This window comes from Corythoichthys intestinalis, chromosome 18, assembly GCF_030265065.1.
Source record: "Corythoichthys intestinalis isolate RoL2023-P3 chromosome 18, ASM3026506v1, whole genome shotgun sequence".
NCBI classification, from domain to species: Eukaryota; Metazoa; Chordata; class Actinopteri; order Syngnathiformes; family Syngnathidae; genus Corythoichthys; species Corythoichthys intestinalis.
In genome coordinates this window covers 40,512,526-40,535,057 of record NC_080412.1, presented here as the reverse complement: position 1 = coordinate 40,535,057, position 22,532 = coordinate 40,512,526, and the positions used below count along the sequence as shown (strand labels likewise).

Sequence of the window (22,532 nt, the reverse complement as noted above, 5' to 3'; positions counted from 1 at the left end):
GTTTGGCCTCCGTTATTGCCAACAAAGGGTACATAACAAAGTATTGACATGAACTTTTGGTATTGACCAAAGACTTATTTTCCACCATGATTTGCAAATAAATTCTTTAAAAAAATCAAACAATGTGATTTTCTGTTTTTTTTTCTACCCACATTCTGTCTCTCATGGTTGAGGTTTACCAATGTTGACAGTTACAGGCCTCTAATATTTTCAAGTGGGAGAACTTGCACAATTAGTGGTTGACTAAATACCTATTTGCCCCACTGTATTTTATTACCAAAAAGCTTTACTTTTTCAACATACAGTATATATTTAATCCCCAAAGGTAAATACAGGTAGTCATCAAGTTATGACATACCCGACTTACGCGCTTTGGACTTTACGACGCCATAGTCTCGTCCCCATTTTGTCTCCAGTACGTAGCTAACCTTTACCTTTATATTGAAATGTCTACGCAATGCATGCACGTTGCAACGATTGATCGACCGCTTGAAAAAAAATGCCTCAACAGCGAAAGCGCGTTCTCACTTTGTCCATTCCATGATTGCTCACTGGGATTACTGAAAAACAAACAAAATAAATAACACACATTAAGCCCCAACCTCCCAAATAAGTCCATCTCCACCATCCTAAGAGCAACCATTGCTTTAGGGGTGCCAAATTGAAATAAGCAAGTTGCTCTGCCCCACCCTGTACAAAATCTGTGGAATTTTTGGATAGTTATTTTGAGATTTAGGGCTACTTAAAGGGGTAATTCTGATTTATGCGGAAATTCGGGTTATGTCGCCAGCGTAGGAACGGAACTCGTTCGTAACCCAAGCACTACCTGTACTCAAAAAAAACCAAAAAAAAAAACAAAACAAAAAAAAAAAAAAACACTTCCCCCCCCAACACCAGAGGGTGCTGCAGCATCCTCATCACCCCACTTCCCGCGCCACTGGTGACACCTTTTTAAAACGATATATCGATTCTCAGTGGGAGCATACCGATAGCCTTTTGGGCAGTTTCGTGATATATCACTTTTTCGATATCTTGTCACACCCCTAATATACAACCCATATTTTGTCATACACATCGTAAGGGATTTGACAAAAAGCGAGTAAAGATGAGGAATTTACTATGTACTAGTCCTTCTCCAAAAATTACCAAGTTGTGATAAAGTTAATTATTTTCTGTAATGTACTGATAAACATTAGACTTTCATATATTTTAGATTCATTACAAACAACATAAGTAGTTCAAGCCTGTTATTGTTTTAATATTGATGATTTTGGCAAGTCAAGAAAAAACAAAAATCCCTACCTCAAAAAATTAGCATATTTCATCCGACCTATACAAAAAAAGTGTTTTTTAATACAAAAAAATTCAACCTTCAAATAATTATATCAGCTATGCACTCAATACTTGGTCGGGAATCCTTTTGCAGAAATGACTGCTTCAATGCAGCGCGGTATGGAAGCAATCAGCCTGTGGCACTGCTGAGGTGTAAGAAGGCCCAGGATGCTTCGATAGCGGCCTTAAGCTCATCCACAGTGTTCGGTCTGGTGTCTCTAAACTTCCTCTTCACAATATCCCCCAGATTCTCTATCGGGTTCAGGTCAGGAGAGTTGGCAGGCCAACTGAGCACAGTAATGCCATGGTCAGTAAATCAGTGGTTTTGGCACTGTGAGCAGGTGCCCGGTCGTACTGAAAAAAATGAAATCTTCATCTCCATAAAGCTTTTCAGCAGATGGAAGCATGAAGTGCTCCAAAATCTCCTAAAAGCTCGGTGCATTGACCCTGCCCTTGATAAAACACAGTAGACCAACACCAGCAGCTGACATGGCACCCCAGACCATCACTGACTGTGGGTACTTGACACTGGACTTCAGGCATTTCGACATTTCTTTCTCCTCAGTCTTCCTCCAAACTCTGGCACCTTGATTTCCGAATGACATGCAAAATTTGCTTTCATCATCTGAAAAAAGTACTTTGGACCACTGAGCAACTGTCCAGTGCTGCTTTTCTGTAGCCACGGTCAGGCGCTTCTGCCGCTGTTTCACACACGCCTGTGCACGGTGGCTCTGGATGTTTCTACTCCAGACTCAGTCCACTGTTTCTGCAGTTCCCCCAAGGTCTGGAATCGGCCCTTCTCCACAATCTTTTTCAGGGTCCGGTGACCTCTTCTGGTTGTGCAGCATTTCCTGCCACACTTTCTCTTTCCCTCAGACTTCCCACTGAGGTGCCTTGATACAGCACTCTGGGAACAGCCTATTTGCTCAGAAATTTCTTTCTGTGTCTTAGCCTCTTGCTTGAAGGTGTCAATTATGGCCTTCTGGACAGCAGTCAGGTCAGCAGTCTTGCCCATGATTGCGGTTTTGAGTATTGAACCAGGCTGGGAGTTTTTAAAAGCATCAGGAATCTTTCTCAGGGGTTTTGAGTTAATTCGTTGATTCAGATGATTAGGTTAGTAGCTTCTTTAGAGTACCTTTTCATGATATGCTATTTTCTTGAGATAGGGATTTTTGGTTTTTCTTGACTTTTTTGCCAAAATCATCAATATTAAAACTTTAACAGGCTTGAAATACTTCGGTTGTGTGTAATGAATCTCAAATATATGAAAGTCTAATGTTTATCAGTGCATTACAGAAAATAATGAATTTTCTCAAAATATGCTAATTTTATTTTAGAAGGACTAGTAGTGTCTGGATGAGGCAGAAAACATATCCAAAATGTGGCGTTCGCAAACAGGCAAGGATGTTTGTGCACAAAAAAACTCCACATCTGAATGTTTAGGAGGGGTGGGGGCTGGGACGGGGGTGGCTTAGGAATTCCAACTATGGCCAACAAAAACCATGACAACATGACAATAATGTGAGCGACGCCACAGATGTTTGTGTACACATGCAGCATTTTTGTGAGAAGAAGCCTACTTACTCTTTATTTTTACGACTAAAACAATTGTAAACACGACACGTTATATTTTTTAATCCAGTTTCAGAGTTTATTCATTTGTATTTAAAGGGGTGCAACATTACTAACACAACTAACTTTAGTCTTTCGGCCGGCGTGTCATTTTTAGAATATTCAGGGTCACAGGGCTGTAATACGGTCATTATTTTCCTTGGCTAGAAGAACCTGGAGATTAAGGAGGGAGTTGGACAATTTATACTTCAGGAAAAACAGCTCAAGCAGAACTAAAAAGAATACACTCCACATTCCTGCATCAGGGGCAAGCTCGGGTCGCCCCAGATGCATTATGCCACCCAAGGGATTTCCACTCTCTCTCTCTATTGTTACCTTTCATTTTCAAACAGACCATTCTCTCTTGGGAGAAATAAAGCTTTGATGACATGTTTCCCTAAAATATCAAGTCAGCTACAGAGAGAAGAGGACATCCTGTCAACATGTGCAGCAATTTGTTTAATTTTTACTTCTATTGTGCTCTATTTGAAGGTATCTGATAAGATGTACAAAGTCACCCGTCTACATTAATGTGTGAGTTGGTGTCGCCTACCCAGAGGTGGTTGTTGTAGTAGTAGGCATCCAGCAGTTTGACAATATATCGATGGTCGCATTTGGCCAGGATTTCAATCTCAACCATGTAGTCCTCCAGCTCTTCCTCGCATTTGGTTTCGATGACTTTGGCTGCTGCCAAAACGCCAGTCTCCTTATTGCAGGCCTAGTGGATATGACAAAGACGTTTAAGAAAATATTAAATACAATAAATAAACACTTTTGGCCATTAGGGAACAATGAGGTATTCTCGTGGAGAGTTTTTCAACTGGTGTGCCGTGAGAGATCGTGAGATGTGCCGCAAGAAATTACCCAATTTTTTTTTTTTTTACGTCGTCTGGCGGAGGAAAGAGTAGGTAGAAGGTTGCAGTTGTGTGCAGATGAGCGAGGTATTTCTTCAGTAGTTTTCAAGAACTGCTCGGATTTCTAGCCATTGGCTACCTTATCCATTTAAAAAATATATATATAATCTATAGAGGTGTGCAACATTTCCGATTCTTAGATTATTCGCAATTCGGCCGTGGAAGATTCGAGAACGATTCACAAACATCCAAATTCCGATTATTGAAATATGCCAAGTAAAGCGGAAGTACAACACACTCAGCGCGCCGTGCGGTCTTCGGGACGGAACGGAGCGGGAGTAGCTAAACATCATGCTTCTCATTAACCGGCCCCTCGGGTAATGCCAACGCTCAACTCACGGCTCTAGCTCAACTCATGCCACGAGATAAAAAAACACAACAACATACCTGACTGCTGCCGAAAAGCTGCTACAAGTACAGTTACATAATGTTACGGTAGATATCATTTATATAGGACTAGATGCAATATAGACTCGGTAGCGGTAGCAGCACATCTGTAAAAAGCTAGATGCCGGCGTTAGTAAACGGCCGCCATCTTAAAGCAGTAAACTTCCCTGCAATGCTGTTGTAGCGAACCTTCCAAGCAAACCTAATTAACTTTTTATCTAAAATACTAATACTAATAATAGGGTTAAAATATTGACTTGAATCTATCTTTAAAAAAGTTTTAAAACTTTCACATGTCAAAAGTAGACAAAAGGGAAATAATGGAATAACGGGAGCAATTTTAACAACTTTAACGGTTGATTCACAACATTAAATTAATTGAATGTAGTTTAAAGCTGCTGATACAGAATGGGGACTGGAGTTTTTTTATTTAATGTTATTTTTGTGTATTTGTTTACTGCTGTATGTTAACTTGATACTGAAATAGTAGTTTGGTTTAGCCTGAGAGTATTTTTGAACAATTTTGGAACTAATGTACAAAAAAAAAAAAAAAAAAAAAAAAAAAAAGGAGGGGGGTGCATCAATAATCGTTTTATAATCGAATCGGAGCCTCTGAATCGTAATCGAATCGTTAGGTGCCCATAGATTCCCAGCTCTAATAATCTATAACGTCATTAGATTGGCAGATGATGGTATTTTGAAGGACGCTCAGCCTTGTTAACAGCAAGCGGACGTCTGGCGGAGTTGCAGTAGGAAGAAAGGAGTGGGTTGAAGGTTCGCGGTCGTGTGAAGGTGAGCGAGTTCTTGCTCGCGTCACCTTCAAGAACTGTGCAGATTTCTAGCCATCAACACCTTGATGTCCATGACAATGTGTTGGAATAAAACACAGGGGGAGGATTGACGGTAGTCACATATGGATAAAATGGAAGGATAATTTTGTGTATATCAATACTTGACGACTCTAATCAAATGATGTACGGTAGACGTGCTGGGGTCTACATTGTCGCGGACGAGGTGGCTGATTGAATGTTTTTTTTTTTTCTGTAGTGTATCCTATTAAGAATGACGCACAACGTGACTACTTCGTTGTACGTTGCCGCCTTCGTTACAATATTAATGAATTAAAAGAATGTTTGTGTCATGTTTTTCCTCCTAGAGAAATCATATTAAAACTATATATTTGCCTTCCCCATATTTTTCAATTTCAAACAATTTTGAAAAAGATCCAAGGAGCCACTAGGGCAGCACTGAAGAGCCGCATGCAGCTCTAGAGCCACGGGTTGCTGACCCCTGCCCTAGTGTTAGTCAAGGTAAATGAAAGCGAAGACAAAGTTCAAAGGCAAGGCAATCGAGTGAAAGCTATGTTTCGTCCGGATTTACTTCACCGGGGATGAGATGAAACCTACCCCATTATGTTTCACGTTCCATCAAATATCACACTGAGTAAGTATAAATATTGAGAAATTATATTTTAACATACTGTACAGAAAGTCATTTTGGAAAATTTTTAGTTTGTGGTGCGCCACAAGATTTTATTTCAATGTAAAAACGTGCCGTGTCTCAGAAAAGATTGAAAAACTCTAAAGGAAGTGTTCCGGAAATGTCAATTTTTTGGGGGGGTTTCAGCATGACTGTATAAATTTACTCAGTCATGAGCCCTGACCGCAACCTCAAACACCTTTTAAATGAACTTCAAAACAAGATTAGGAGCAACATCCTCTCTAAAGCCTTGTACTGTGCACTGGTATGCATATGCAATCATGCATCCCCCCGGTGACCTACAGGAAGCTGACAGACTAAACAACCAATTGACTTCTAATGTCTCCCTATTTGACAGGAGCTGTGGGAAAACATCTGAATCAACAGGAGGTCAAAGCTACACCCATCACATTCACTGTGTTCGTGTGCTCGTACAGCGAGTGTGTGTGTTGGTCAAACAGACCCATGAGGGGCACCCCAAGGTGCGAGTCAACAAGACGTCTCCTACAACCATCAAACCGTCAGTCAGCCAGCCACTCAGTTAACAAGGCTCGAAACAGTAAACACCGAGACACCAGATACTTTCATTCCACTGTGAACATCTCAGCACTCCTTTAAACACACTCTCATCCAAAAGATGGTGACAATTAGGGATCGCATATTTTTGCACCTGAGTCCAAGTCAGAGTCACCTGATTTTGAGAATCTACGGATACAGAGTCCTGATCTGATACTAAGAAAAAATATATATATTAGGGCTGTCAAAGGATTAAAAGTTTTAATCGAGTTAATCACAGCTTAAAAATTAATTAATCAAAATTAATCGCAATTCAAACAATCTATAAAATATGCCATATTTTTCTGTAAATTATTGTTGGAATGGAAAGACACAAGACGGATATATACATTCAACATACTGTACATAAGTACTGTATTTGTTTATTACAACAATAAATCAACAAGATGGCATTAACATTCTGTTAAAGCGATCCATGGATAGAAAGACTTGTAGTTCTTAAAAGATAAATGTTCGTATATGTTATAGAAATTTTATATTAAAACTCCTCTTAATGTTTTCGTTTTAATACAATTTGTAAAATTTTCAATCAAAAAATAACCTAGTAGCTCGCCATTGTTGATGTCAATAATTACACAATTCTCATGGTGCTGAACCCATAAAATCAGTCGCACCCAAGCGGCAGCAGAGGGCAACAAAACTCCAAAAAACACAAGTAACAAGTGCATATGACCCTGAGCTGTCATTTTAATCTGTTTGAGCGGGGCATGTGCGTTAATTGCGTCAAATATTTTTACGTGATTAATTTAAAAAAATAGTTACCGCCCGTTAACGTGAACATTTTGACAGCCCTAACATACATATATATATACATATATAAATATATATATATTATATATATATTAGGGCTGTCAAACGATTAAAATTTTTAATCAAGTTAATTACAGCTTAAAAATTAATTAAGCGTAATTAATTGCAATTAATCGCAATTCAAACCATCTATAAAATATGCCATATTTTTCTGTAAATTATATATATATTCTGTAAAATCATTTGTTGGAATGGAAAGACAAGACACAAGATGGATATATACATTTAACATACGGTACATAAGGACTGTAGTGGGCATTTCACTCTACTGTCATTTAAATCTGTCTATGCTGTCCTCACTCCGAAGCGTCTACTTTTTCCAAAGCTAGACAGCTAGTGAACGACACCTTAATAATCAGACTTCTTCCTTTTTCATCTGATTTATTAATAAAATGGCCTCAAACCATTGTCCTCTTTAGACCGTAGTGAAACTACAAAAAAAAAAAAGTACACAAGCATTGCATTAGCAACAACGTTAGCTTAGCACGCTATACAGGTTCACTAAACATAAACAAAAAGCGTCTCATACAAAAAGTATAACATTTCGCTTACTAACATAATATGTACATTCTTTACAACAACCATACTTACGGACAAATCTTGTCCAAGGATCATATAAGCACAACATCACAACGTAGGCGTCAGCCCGAGACGTCGTGCCGCCATATTGAACTGGCAAGAAAGCAATAAACCATGTCGCAAAGCGACCACAAGAGTTCGCTGTTAGACAGCACAAAAAAACTTGCTGTAAAACTTACCAAAAGGCAGAATACTGTCTGAGCGGGACATGTGCGTTAATTGCGTCAAATATTTTAACGTGATTAATTTAAAAAATTAATTACCGCGCGTTAACGCGATAATTTTGACAGCCCTACTATATATATTTTTTTAACAATAGTTCCAAACATGTTACTGTCCCACCTTGCAGCCTTCATAATGTGAATTATTTTTAAAAAAGAATAACATATAAAAACGCTTATCTTTATTAAATGCTTCATTGAGTCCACTCACACTTTGACGCTCACGCTGCTGAGAACAGCCTCTCGCTTACACAATGAGTTGCCAATAGACATGTGCCCAATACCAGTTTCGAGGTATACTGTGGTATGAAAACATCACTGTTTCAAAACTGCAAAAATTTTCCGTAATACTGTCTCTGAGGTATTAACTTTTTTATGTCCCAAAAATGCAGGTGCAAGGCTAAACCGTCACCCACCGGTTGGTGCTCAGTGGCAGTGAGTCTGCTGTGCAACACGATGGCTGGAGGAGGTGCAACCCCTGAACTTTTTCCCCCATCAAAGAAAACAAAATCGCTGGTATGGGAGTACATCGGCATAAGAAAAGTTACAGATGGACGCAGCGTAGAGGAGGGCCAACCGACATGTGAAACATGTTTGCGGAGGGTGGCCGCCGAGGACGCAATACTTCCAATATGATTTTGCATTTTTGAACGTTTCCCCACCAGCTACGAGAGTTAGTAGGTTAGTAAACACTAGAGGTGGGAATCTTTGGGCACCGAACGATTCGATTACGATTCGATTACGATTCGGGGGCTAAGATTCGATTATAAATCGATTATTGATGAAACGCCCACAAGCCATTAGCTGCTTTTAATGTTTCATACATTAGTTACAAAAATTGTACAAAAAGCATCTTAGGCTTAAATAAACGACTATTTCAGTATCAAATTAATAGTTCGAAACAGTAAATACTCAAGTCCCCATCCTGTATCAGCAGCTTTAAACTACATTCAATTAATTTAATGTTGTGAATTAACCGTTAAAGTTGTTAAAATTGCTCCCGGTATTCCATAATTTCCCTTCTGTCTACTTTCGACATGTTAAAGTTTTAAAACTGTTTAAAGATAGGTTCAAGTCAAAATTTAGACGATTTAGGAGTATTTTAGATAAAAAGTTAATTAGATTTGCTTGGAAGGTTTGCTACAACAGCCTTCCAGGGAAGTCTAATGCTTTAAGACGGCAGCTGGCGGCCCATTCCTCATTGCCTCCCAAAGACCGCGCTGACTGTGTTTTAGTTTCGCTTTACTTGACATATTTCAATAATTGGAATTTGGATGTTTGTGAATCGTTCTCGAATCTTCCACGGCCGAATCGCAAATAATCTAAGAATCGGAAATTTTCGCACACAAACACCGTCATGAGCGTTTCCCACCGGCTACGAGAGTTAACTCCAGCGTGATTAGTGTGTCTAGCGGTGGTAAAACATGGTGTTTTATTCTCTCTGGCAAGTGTCTGTGTTAAGTATGTATTAGGTAAACATGATACGAGTCATACACACATGCTTTTTATGGAAACTAATTCAATTATTTTTGTTCTGATGGTAATAATGTTGAGCTGTGGCTGTGTGTTTAGGCTCACAGGAAGGACTGCATTTATTTAAATTTTATTTAGAATATTTCAGTTTATTTTTGTTTTGTTTTTTAATTCATTTAACTTAACATTATACTTATGTCCCAATTTGCCAATATGTTTTGAAAAATAAAAATCCTGTACAATGGAAAAAAAGGTTTTTTTTGTTTGTTTTTTTTTTAACCCAGATATCTCAAAGTAACACATTTTAGAGCTTTAATTGCAAAACTGTGAAATTTTTGCTCAAGGTTATCATACCTTCAGAATCTCGTACCGGCACACGCCAAGTTGCCACAGCACACTTAAGCAAGTTGAACGATGAATGACACATTTGTGCCTTTGATCGTAGTGCTACCAGGATTATCTGGCAAGATCAAAGCTACAAACCTGTCAACCATCGTTAACCTTAAGTACCAAATGCAAACTGGACAGTTTGGTCACATTGCTTAGGAGGAAGGAGTGTGAGAGGCCGGGCGCTGTACGAGCATGAAGCAGAAAAACAAATATACATCTTTGAATTAAAAACCCAATCCTTTGATCCGATTCCGATACGCTGGTCTGATTTCTAATCACATGATCGGATCAGGACATCCCTTACGACAACCATGAAATAGCTCTTCTCAGACCTCCAAATGTAAGCTGTCAAGTGTCAACCACAACCAATGAAATTCAAACCTTCAGTTTATTAAGCCCCCATATTGCGAAGAACTTTTTTCTCAGCGCTGCTGTTAGGCATTTTTGCAACCAATCCTGTAGTTTTCCAACAGGGATCCTTACAGGAAAGAGGCATACGTGTCTGTTTACATGCACAAAGGTATAAATTGTACACAAGTCCCTAAGAGGAAATAACTAGGAAAGTCTACTTGAAATTACTATAACGTCAATGCACGACTGTGGAATGTTCAGTCACATGCAATGTACTTACAAGTTCCTGTTTACACAGAAAACGTCAAGTCACTTTTATGAATACAGTCTTTAATCACAACTAGGGATGTCCCGATCACACGAGTCACCTGATTTAGAGAATCTGCCGATACCAAATCCCAATCCGGTACCGGGAGAAAAAAAAAGTTTTTATTTGAAAAAAAGTTCCAAACATGTCACAGTAGTTTACTGTATGTCTCAAATGGCCTCACAGGTTCACAGTCAACACACAATAGCAACATTCATTGATTTAAACCCACAAAAGAGCAAGAAAAAAACCTAAGACTCCCAACAGGGGACAATAGGAAAAGATGGGGCAGTAGTCTAGTTCTACTCAATTTTGGTCCAGATCTCAGTTTAATCTTCATCATTCCTTTACTACAATCCAAGGTACAACCTAAATGTATTTCACTGAGCAAAATGAAAAGCTTTGACTGGCTGTACCAGTCACAATCTTGACCGAGAAAGGCGTCTCAAGGCTAACGTAGATTGCTGACATCTTGTTTTTCCCGTTTATAAATCTCCAACACAAGCACAGCCCTACCTCATAACCTCACTCATTGTCTGCCACACAGTCCATTTTTTTCATCTAACATCTCTGCCTTCATACCTCGTCTGTTTATCCATCACTCTACAGTGTCATACCGAAGGCTGCCATCTGTTGCAACTAACAAGACCTGGTGAAACTACAAAAACTGATGTTAATAATAGGGCTGTCAAACGATTAAAATTTTTAATCGAGTTAATTACAGCTTTAAAATTAATTAATCGTAATTAATCGCAATTCAAACCATCGCTAAAATATGCCATATTTTTCTGGGAATTATTGTTGGAATGGAAAGATAAGGCACAAGACGGACATAAACATTCAACATACTGTACATAAGGACTTGATTTTTATTATTTATTATATCAATAAATCCACAAGATGGCATTAACATTATTAACATTCTTTCTGTTAAAGGGATCCACAGATAGAAAGACTTGTAGTTCTTAAAAGATAAATTGGAGAATAAGTTATAGTAATTTTGTATTAAAACCCCTCTTAATGTTTTCGTTTTAATAAAATTTGTCAAATTTTCCAATCAAAAATAAACTAATAGCTCGTCATTACTGACGTCGCTAAGCGGGATGTCACATGGGCTCCCTGCCGTTTTCCCAAGTGTCTTTGACTACGTATGGTAGTGATTGAAATACACCACAAGGTGTCAATGGCGAGTTTTAAATTAGAGATCTAGCCAAGCAAAGTCTGAGTAAGTTTTATGTGTATTTTGCGTAACTGTTTTGATTGGGAATGCCAGTTCTCTTTGCATTGAGCGCTTTTATTTTACTGTACTGTACTGTAGCGACTTAACTGTTCCGCCGAAATGCATGATGGGAAGTTGGGCAACCATGGCTGTCAGTGGTGGCTGCAAATGGAATACAGTATGTTCTGCGCTGTGTTCAATTAAGCGTGTTGAGAAAAAGATCCCTCTCCTGTGAGAGATAGGGATATTACTTTTGTTGTGCTTTCACTAAATGATACTGTAGCAACTTAACTGTTCTGCCCAAATGCATGATGATAAGTTGGGCAACCATAACTGTCAGTGGTGCCTGCAAATGGTATACAGTATGATCTGTGTTGTGTTCAATTAAGCGTGTTAAGAAAAAGATAATCTACTGTCATTCTTCCCCACATCGTTCGCCACAATACTTATACCTGTTGTGAAAGAGTTGCCAAAGCTTAAGCCAATAAAAGGCGCGGTACAGGGACCGCCTGTGTCCACTCGCATTTCTCTGCCTTTTCGCTCTCAATGTGCTAAAACGGCGTCATTGTAAACTGTTTGAGGCAACGCATGAACGGGTCATTCCGTGCATGCGTTAATTGCGTCAAATATTTTAATGTGATTAAAGTAAAAAATTAATTACCGCACGTTACTGCGCTAAATTTGACAGCAGATAATAATCATCATGCAGACAATTTGTCTTCAAACACAATGGAACTTTACAATGATCCCAATTCTAAGATCACTAAAACTATTTGTTTTCCTGTCTAACTGACCCAGAATCTGTTATGTCAACTATTTTTCACATACAAGCAAAGTTTAACAACCGGAAGCGAATGCTACTTGTTCAATTTGCCGCAAACGCCAATCAGCTATTGTCACAATCCCTTCATGTCTCTTGTGGTCTTTGCTCTTTTATAGTTGCATCAATGAGGCAAAAAATTTGCAACAGAAAAGCACATAACTCAGGGCTCAATTCAATTGAGGATATTCATGACTTGGCCAGCCCTAGGTCTAGCGATAATAGTGCCGCAATGTTTAATCGATTAACTCAAGTATTAGATTAGAAAAAAAATATTCGAATTAAATTTTGCTGCTTCGAGTATTCGTTTAATTAAAGCGGCTTTTTAATGGTTTATTTTGAAAGTGTTCATATTTAGTTTTATTGATTTGGGAGGCTACACTGCCCTCTAATCTGCCTCATTTGACATGGCTGAATCCAGCTGCTCCCTATTAGGAGTTTTTGTTTCAGCTAATGTTTTTTTAAAGCATTTGTAATTTAGTTTAAAGGTATATTTAGCCGTTCTTTTTGTGAGAATGTGTTTGAACTATTAACTCATTTGCTCCCAAAAACGTATAAATACGTTCTATTTTTAATTGTTTCAGTGTCCCAAAGACGTATTTATATGTCTTTTACGGGTTTTTTTTCCACAAGAGGCATCTCTAGGTTCTGATTCAACCTAGCTCCAAAGCACAATGCTGAAAATCCCTTTTAAAGCAATAAAACTGGCCAGTGGAGGGCAGTAGCACATTTGGTAAGACCACCAACCCGATTCAACGGAACGGCTGGGCCGCATGGCCAGGGCGTCGGCGGAAGACGACCGAATGGACGTCCAGGATGCCAGGCGGCGGACGACCGAGCAGAACAACCGGGAGGATGCCCGGGATGCCAGGTGATGGACGACCAAGCAGAACGAGCGGGACCACCAGTGCAGCGGACGATGTCGTTGAGTCCGTGCTACTCGCCGAGCAGAGTCCGCGCCGCCGTGCTAGGCCACTCACATCCCCCGCACCCTCCAGTGTCTCGCACATAAACGCACACGGCCAAACCAGTTCCCCCCAAGGGACACAAGTTCCCCAGGCAAACTCAGCCATGAGGCAGTGGTCGTCACATTTTTTTTTTGTGGTGACCATTAAAAAAAAAAAAAAAAACATCTTTATGAGACAGGCAGCAATGAGGGAAAAGTTTACCCCGGCTGTCGCAGCCACAACAGCGTCATCTCTCAGTTAGTTATGTGTAAATAAACTGTTACTTTGCTATCAAAAGCCCTATTTGTCTTGTTGTTTATGTTATTTTGTAAAAGTGTAAACATTATTCAAATGTTTGGGAGGTAACTAAAGCAAAAAATAGCTGTATTTAAGTTATGTTTGAAATGTATGCGTTTACAAAAAGCTCAATTTCTCTATTTTTTCATCAGAAAATTCCTCAAACTAAGCTATTTTCTAATGCTGATTTCTAAAGAATGGAAAAAGATATGAACTCACTTTTCCTGCTGAAAGAAGAGAGTCTAATCTTTCTTTTGGTGGGTTCCATGTTTATATAGCAACAGAACAGAATTTTCTGTGGACCTTGCAAAATTAGTCATAATCCAGTAAAACGGCCGGGAGCGAAGGAAGTTGCACCGGTGAAAATGGCTGGGAGTGAATGAGTTAAGAGCATTGTAAAAAAAAAAAAAAAAAAAACATTGGCATTTTATAGCATTTAAGCTAGCGGACTTTTGTTATGCAAGTTAGCCAATTGTTCTTTTGTTGTACACACAGTATATCTTTATTTTTTTATACCGTTTTGAGGCTCGGGTGAGGTATTTTAATTCTTTATGTTCCTTATCCGATTACTCGAACTAACTAGTACATCGATTAATCAATTACTAAAATAATCGATTGCTGCATCCCTAATCCATAACATAAAGTGATTAACAATATTGAATCACAATTTAGAGAAAAGTCCCTTTGTTCTGGTGTACTTGGAGCGTCTCGTATTAGGGCAGTTTTTTAACCCAGCAGCACAGCAGTTCCTCTCTTGCGTAACCTTGCTGACTGACTCAAAGCATGAATTAAAGCATTGACAGAAAGAAACTGGGTGTGAAGTATACGTATGACACAGCGGTGCTTAGACTGCACTTGGAACACTGGTCTAGCCAACATGCAACATATTGAAGACAACATTTCTAAATGGAACAGGTAAAGCAGGTTACTCAGATTGGGAAATGATGAACTGCCTGGCCAAATGATGAATGACACAGTAATTCATACGAACAACTTATGGTACGTAGGTATGGTAGTCATTTTTAGGGCTATAGCTATTGATTATTTTAGTAGTCGATTAATCTATCAACCAGTTAGTTTAAATAATCGAGTCATCTATGGAGGTAGATTTGTGTCTTTACTATTCAATCCACACAAAAAAAAGTTGCTGGTAAAGACCAGGGGTGGGCAAACTATTCCACAAAGGGCCGCAGTGGGTGCGGGTTGTTGTTCATACTCATCATGAGGACAGCCTTTCACCAATCTGGTTTCTTACAAGTGCAATCAGTTGATTGCAGTTAGGTGCTTCTTGTTTCCACTGAAACCTCATTGGTTAAACTGTCTGTGCTGAATCAGTTGGAACAAAGACCAGGACCCACTGAGGCCCTCGAGGACCAGTTTGCCCACCCCTGGTATAGACAGTCGACCCCGCCACCATGTGACATGTTCCGGGGTACATTTGTGTGCTTTTTCATTTTCGAAAGGCGTGAATAAGACTTAGAAACGCCGCTCGGTTCGGGTTAGCATGTCGGCTATCCGATTAATCAATCGATGGAATTTTCAGTAGAATACTCGATTACTTAAATATTCGATAGCTGCAGCCCTATAGGTTTGTGCTTGTTTTTGCTGTAAAAACGTTCGTTTGTGCTGCTATCGTGTAATAGATATTGAGTCCTTAATTTTGAATTATGAGCGCGTACCAACTCAATAACAGAGGGGTGTCCCAAAAAACTAGCGCAAACATAGGATATACAAATGGCACCCCTTCAGGTCCATTTTGCAGTATATGGGGGTTGCAAGTCTGAAAGGGGCTTAATTTTAATGACTGATGTGGGAAAAGAGGAATAACATTGTGGAGAAGCAAAAAGTAAAAAAACAAAAAACACATTAAATATGTTTAAAACTACAAATGAACCCAAAACTAAACCAAACTTTTTTTAACAACTGATACAGTATGTCTGGAGCAGCAAAAAATTCAAAGCCTTGTACAAGCCTTATAATTATCAATACTAGCTATATCAGCCTACTATAAAAATGACTAAGTTGGCTAGAAATACATAATTAGCCTTCATGATTAAATGTTTATTTTCCCTGCAGTGGATCCTATAGTGCACCACGTGACTACTCTGTTGTACGATGCCACCACAAGTTTAACTTCATTACAATATTAATGAATTGAAAGAATGTTTGTGTCATGTTTGTCCTCCTAGAAATCCTATTAAAACAAAAAATATATTTCCCTCCCCCATCTTTTTCCATTAAAAAAAATAAAAAATAAAATAAAAATAAAAAAAGCATCGCTAAAGAGCCGCATGCAGCCCGAGAGCCGCGGGTTTCAGACCGCCGTCGTAGTCCTCCTCTTTCCTTTTTATTTGACCCTCGTAAGTACTACATTACCACAACAATAACAGTCCTTCTGTCAACTGACCCATTTACAGGACTGGGGGAATTCTAATAGCCGTGTAAAGAGTTTTACTTGATTCGGTGAGAAGGTGAATAGTTTTTTCCCCGTTGTTCGGGAACTAAATTTCCACACAAACGCACATCGAGGTACCATTAACTTAGCAAGGAGAGGTATGAGAGACATTTTTCGAGTGTCCCAGAGCTCCCGGAATTTGGGTGGGGGGCGTGGGGGGGTGGGGGGGGTGCATTTATCAAAGTTTCGTCAGCCGTAATTTGTCTGAAGTTGGCGCGCTGGTGTTTTGCCGAAAAATAGCCACTCCACGCGAAATGTCCCCCCTGACGGGAGCGCCCACACGTCACTCGTACAAACAGCCTTTTCTTACCAATCGATGGACACGGAAACGACGTTCTTGTACCGTGAATATGCATCATTTTACTCTGCTTGAACTAATAAATATTTTACTGTGACCAACGCTCTGAAAATAGAGCAAGGCTTTATTTTGGGCCCCACCTCTCCGCGCAAGTTCACTCAAAGTTTGCTTTACGTCCAAGACGGCCGTCCACCGCTCACTTTCGCCGAAAAGTCCGATCCAAACTATTGTAATGCCCCGGATATGGGGAAGAAGGAGAGAAGTCTGTATTTGCTTACCCACTTGATTGTGGTAACAATAATACAGAAAAACAATAACAAAATAACAGCGTGCTGCTAAGACATGCGACCGCTATCTCTCGCTATCTCGCTCGTTCTCCCATTCTTCCTACTCGTTCCCCTTGCGCCTCTTAAATAAATAAAATACTACTCTAAAATGCTACTCTACTACCCGCGCGCGCTCTCGCGGGTAGTAGAGTGGAGTGGGCTACAGCTGTGTAATCAGCTGACTGACGCATCTGATTATTATCTTCTTTTTTTTATTCGGCGGGGGGGGGCAAACGAGACTGTGGCGGGCCCAAACGAGACTGTGGCGGGCCGCCACAGTCTCATTCATTTGTGGGAAACACTGTTATTTCCCAACGCAGAGAAGATATATCAATTGGTAGCACTACGCACAGTCATGGTTCCACTTCCCATCATGCATTTGGGTTGAATGGCTGCAGTATTATTTACTGAAAGCTCAACAAATACACTAGATGGCAATATTTAGTCACAATATACAAAGTCACAAGTCTTTCTATCCGTGGATCCCTCTCACAGAAAGAATGTTAATAATGTAAATGTCATCTTGAGGATTTATTGTCATAATAAACAAATACAGTACTTATGTACTGTATGTTGAATGTATATATTCGTCCGAGTTTTATTCATTTTTTTCTTAATGCATTGCCAAAATGTATATGATCGGGAAAAATTATCGGGAATGATTGGAATTGAATCGGGAGCAAAAAAAAAGCAATCGGATCGGGAAATATCGGGATCGGCAGATACGCAAACTAAAATGATCGGGATCGGATCCGGAGCAAAAAAACATGATCGGAACAACCCTACTTGTAACAATAAAAAACAATCTTTATTAAGGTTCAAACATGGCTGGAAACTCGAGAAAAATGATTGGCAGCAGTAGGAGGGCTCAGAACCGGAAAAGAGTGAGCACCTCAACTTTTAGGAATAGTGATGTCACAGAGTTTCGTGCAAAGAGTCCATTAAGTCAAATCAGTTCCATAAAACTTTCACGGACCTCCACTTAGAGCCCAGAGACCACAAATAGTTCGAAAGCTTTAAAAAGTGCCGGAAACAATATAAAATGAGGGGACTCCCCACATGATTAGCCCACACCCAGCAAGCAGTTTCTTATCACTTGCCACGGACCCAGCTGGCTCCTGAGATTAAACACAGTATGATGACCTCACCAGGGGACCATCGCACACAGTAGAGTGCTGTACAAGTTTGCAAAATTCTAAAATGAGCAGAAGTATACCATAGAAACTTTTTTTTTTGTTTGCAAGAGGAAGTGTCCACACCCTTGCACTGATGACAATCAAGTTTGTTTCACTTTCATTTGATTAGACATGATCAACATTTACTGAAAGGGACGATATCAGACAAATGAAAGCTAACGAAAAGTCCGCTTCAGATGAACGTGACGTTTTAGTACAATTTTACATGGCGGACCCTCGGAGGCATCATCGTCACAATGGGGGTTTGCGGCGTAACTTTACACAGGCTGCATGTGTTTATGGAAACACTTGAGCAGCAGCAGCAGGGCAATGGGCTAAGCGGCACGTGGCTCATTAATTAGTCAGCGGAAACATTTGCGCCTTCACTTGACACCCATGCCTCTTTCCCAGGAATGCAAGTTTGCTTGGAAGGATGCAAGGGAGTACAATGGGCATAGGTCCCAAGTCTAAATTTGCTCTATTGTCTTTCTCCATTGGACATTGATAAATGTGTCCCATGTTAATTAAAAGGTGTATGATTTTTTTAACAATTTATTTGTATTACACTGATGCAAATAAGTATTTGAACACCTGTCTATTAGCTAGAATTGTGAGCCTCAAAGACCTGTTAGTCGCTTTTAAAAAGTCCACCTGCACTCCCCTTATTCCCCTGAATAAGGGGAGTGGAGGTGGACTTTTTAACCCTTCATTGCCAAACGTGTCACATTTGATACAGCTAAAATTTCATGATTTTGAGACTAATTCAGAATTTTGACAATTCTTTTTGAAAAAAAAAAATGATGGATGTAACTCAACATCTGCAGGTTCCATGAGAAACACAAACAGGATTTAGCAAGGGTTATAAATATCAGATCACTTATTATTACTGGGGCTGTCAAACAATTAAAATTTTTAATCGAGTTAATTACAGCTTAAAAATTAATTAATCGTAATTAATCGCAATTAATCGCAATTCAAACCACCTATAAAATATGCCATATTTTTCTGTAAATTATTGTTGGAATGGAAAGATAAGACACAAGACGGATATATACATTCAACATACGGCACATAAGGACTGTATTTGTTTATTATAACAATAAATCAACAAGATGGCATTAACATTATTAACATTCTGTTAAAGTGATCCATGGATAGAAAGACTTGTAGTTCTTAAAAGAAAAATGTTATTGCAAGTTTTAGAAATTTTATATTAAAACTAGGGCTGTCAAACGATTAAATTTCTTAATCAAGTTAATTACAGCTTAAAAATTAATTAATCGTTATTAATCGCAATTAATCGCAATCCAAACCATCTATAAAATATGCCATATTTTTCTGTAAATAATATATATATTCTGTAAAATAAATTGTTGGAATGGAAAGATAAGACACAAGATGGATATATATACATTCAACATACGGTACATAAGGACTGTAGTGGGCATTTCACTCTACTGTCATTTAAATCTGTCTATGCTGTCCTCACTCCGAAGCGTCTACTTTTTCCAAAGCTAGACAGCTAGTGAACGACGCCTTAATAATCAGACTTCTTTTTTCATCTGATTTATTGATAAAATGGCCTCAAACCATTGTCCTCTTTAGACCGTCGTAAAACTACAAAAAAAAAAGTACACAAGCATTGCATTAGCAACAACGTTAGCTTAGCACGCTATACAGGTTCACTAAACATAAACAAAAAGCGTCTCATACAAAAAATAGAACATTTCGCTTACTAACATAATATGTACATTCTGTACAACAACCATACTTACGGACAAATCTTGTCCAAGGATCATATAAGCACAACATTACAACTTAGGCGTCAGCCCGAGACGTCGTGCAGCCATATTGAACTGGCAAGAAAAAAATAAACCATGTCGCAAAGCGACCACAAGAGTTCGCTGTTGGACAGCACAAAAAGACTGGCTGTAAAACTTACCAAAAGGTAGAATACTGTCTGAGCGGGACATGTGCGTTAATTGCGTCAAATATTTTAACGTGATTAATTACAAAAATAAATTACCGCGCGTTAACGCGATAATTTTGACAGCCCTAATTATTACACATATTAATTTTGACTTTTCTTTTTCAAATTTAAAAAAAAGGTTGTCAAAATGATCGCGTTAACGGTCTTTGGAGAAAGATCAAACTCCTTGTTTCTCAGCGACAGTCCAGAAACCTGATTGATCTAGAGAAGATCTGTGTGGAGTAGTGGTGCAAAATCCCTGAGGTTACTGTACCAAATATTGACTTTGATTTTCTTAGGTGTTCAAATACTTATTTGCAACAGTATAATACAAAGAAATTGTTAAAAAAAAATCATACAATGTGATTTGTGAATTTTTTTTAGATTGTCTCTCAAAGTGGACAAGCACCTACCACGAAAATGTCAAAATTGCAAAATCACACGGTGTTCAAATACTTATTTTCCTCACTGTACATAGCAGCTAATATTCCCGTAAGCTTGCCAGAGACTCTGTTGGCTATCCCATGCCTCCCTTCTCCATTTGACAACTGCTGGTTTTGAACTGTTATCTTTCAGGACACTTATGCAAAGCAAATTCCTCGGGTCTCTTCAGCAACTATGGCATAATTTTTAAGGCACAACAGCAGACATTGTAGGTTAGCAAAACCATAGTGTATTTTTTTCTTGATTCTCTCTAAAACTGCTGTATAGTACTGCTCTTTCAACACCTCCCCCTAAAATATCAAAGACATCCACTGTACTCAAATGGGTGGTGCTCAGACACTAGCAACTTGTACAGAAGGAAAACTAGTTGGACAAACATACAGTTTAAAACCTGAGCCAAATTTGCCGGCCCTGCTCATAAGGTTTGGATACAAGGGAGCCTTTAACATCATTGCAGCTGGATTTATTCTGGATTCCAAAAAAGGGATGGGCGGTTGATTTGAAAAATGTGCTACACCTGCTGTGCGTGCAACTGCTGTTTCTAGAAACATCAGTGAAACTTGTTAGTCTTGTTTGTTTTGGAAACATTAGTAAACACGAAAACCTTAACGAACGTGTCAAAAGGAAAATAAGATGTCTGAAGGTTTAGCCTATTGTAGTGGAAAAAGTTATGTGGCGCAAGTCCTTTTTTAATAATCAATTTTTCCGACTGCCTTGCATTTGAGGGGAAAAATCCTGTCAAAATGGTGAATTTGAATACTCCTAATGGTAACCATAGAGCAACACCCGTTTCTGGCGTTTAAGAGGAAGAGCATGTTCTCCGGAATTTCGAGGAAGCTCAATCTTGGTGATTTTAAAACTACTTCGGAGGCGCTATAGTCCTAATTTGAGTCACCGGAAAATCAGATAGCTACATACATACTAGAGACGTCACGATCTGATCACGTGATCGGAAATCGGGCCGACCGCGCAAATTTTCAGAGGATCGGAATCTGGTGAAAAGGATCGGGTTTTTAATTTAAAAAATATATTTATGTGTTTTCTGCTTCATGCTCGCAGAGCGCCACAGCCTCTAAAGGCCCAAGTACACCGCATGCGTGATCGTTGCGTTTGCGTTCCGACTCCGGCAAAAAATAGCGCCGGAGCCAATCCGTTCCCATTATATCCTATTGTTCAACGTATACCGGCCGCGTCAGTGCTCCGGCTTGACTGCGTACCACCTCCGGCGTGCCGCATGCCCGCCGGATGGTATAGGCTATTTTCTATTTTTGCCGGACACGCATCCGGCAAAATGGGCGGAGCTGGGCCTGGACGTAACAACCCAGGTGCCTAATCACGGTTTAAACACGAGCGAAGATGGATGATGAGCGCTTCATCATGGAGGTGGAAACCCACAAAATAATTTATGATGCAGCAGATCCTTTCTATAAGGACAATATAAAAAAGGAAGCTGCAAGGTGTCCTATTATGTGTGTTTTTCTGTCCCGATCTCATCATGATGCAGTCATGTCTGTCTCTTAATTCCAGATTAACTAAAATATAATGCAAAGAAAATATGTGCTCTCTCTCTGCTTCTCTGATGAATATAGACTCCGTGTGTTTTTCGTTGTTTTAAATGGCACACTATCGCACGCGATCACGCGAGAGCTCACGGGGGAGGGGGGGGACGAGGTTGGCGGACCGCAGCCGTGCAGCAGCCGGTATGATTTGCCTGTTTTTGACGGACTGCGTGGCACGCAGGCAACACTGAACCGGAACGCAAACGCAACGATCACGCATGCGGTGTACTTGGGCCTTAACTCTCTGTCCTGCTAAGCAGTGTGGCCAAACAGTCCAGGTTGGGTTTGGTACCTAATGTTAACCATTATTGACAGGTTTGTAGCTTTGATCTTGCAGGAGAAGCTTGGTAGCTCTACAATCAAAGGCAAACTTGGTTCAAGTTACAATTCTCCTTTTTGTGGTACTGTAAATCTACAATTATGAATAAGTTCTGGACAAGGATGGTGAATATGAGAAGTGGCCATTTGACTTATGTTATTTGACTTAAATATGCATTTTTACTGTACATGCATTTAGAAAATTTGAATTAAATGTCCTAAATGTGGACTTTGATCCGGTTACAGGTTACAGTCCTCATTTTTGTGGTACTGTA

The 22,532-nt window shown here is 39.4% G+C and overlaps 1 protein-coding gene across 1 annotated transcript in view; it reads right to left on the bottom strand.

Annotated features, from left to right (window-relative positions):
• Positions 1-22,532, bottom strand: part of stk10 (serine/threonine kinase 10) — an 81,130-nt gene that overhangs the window by 57,050 nt on the left and 1,548 nt on the right. Inside the window, exon 2 of the mRNA XM_057820621.1 lies at positions 3,497-3,661. Within this exon, the coding sequence (XP_057676604.1) occupies positions 3,497-3,661 (165 nt within the window). The remainder of the gene's footprint in view (positions 1-3,496; positions 3,662-22,532) is intronic.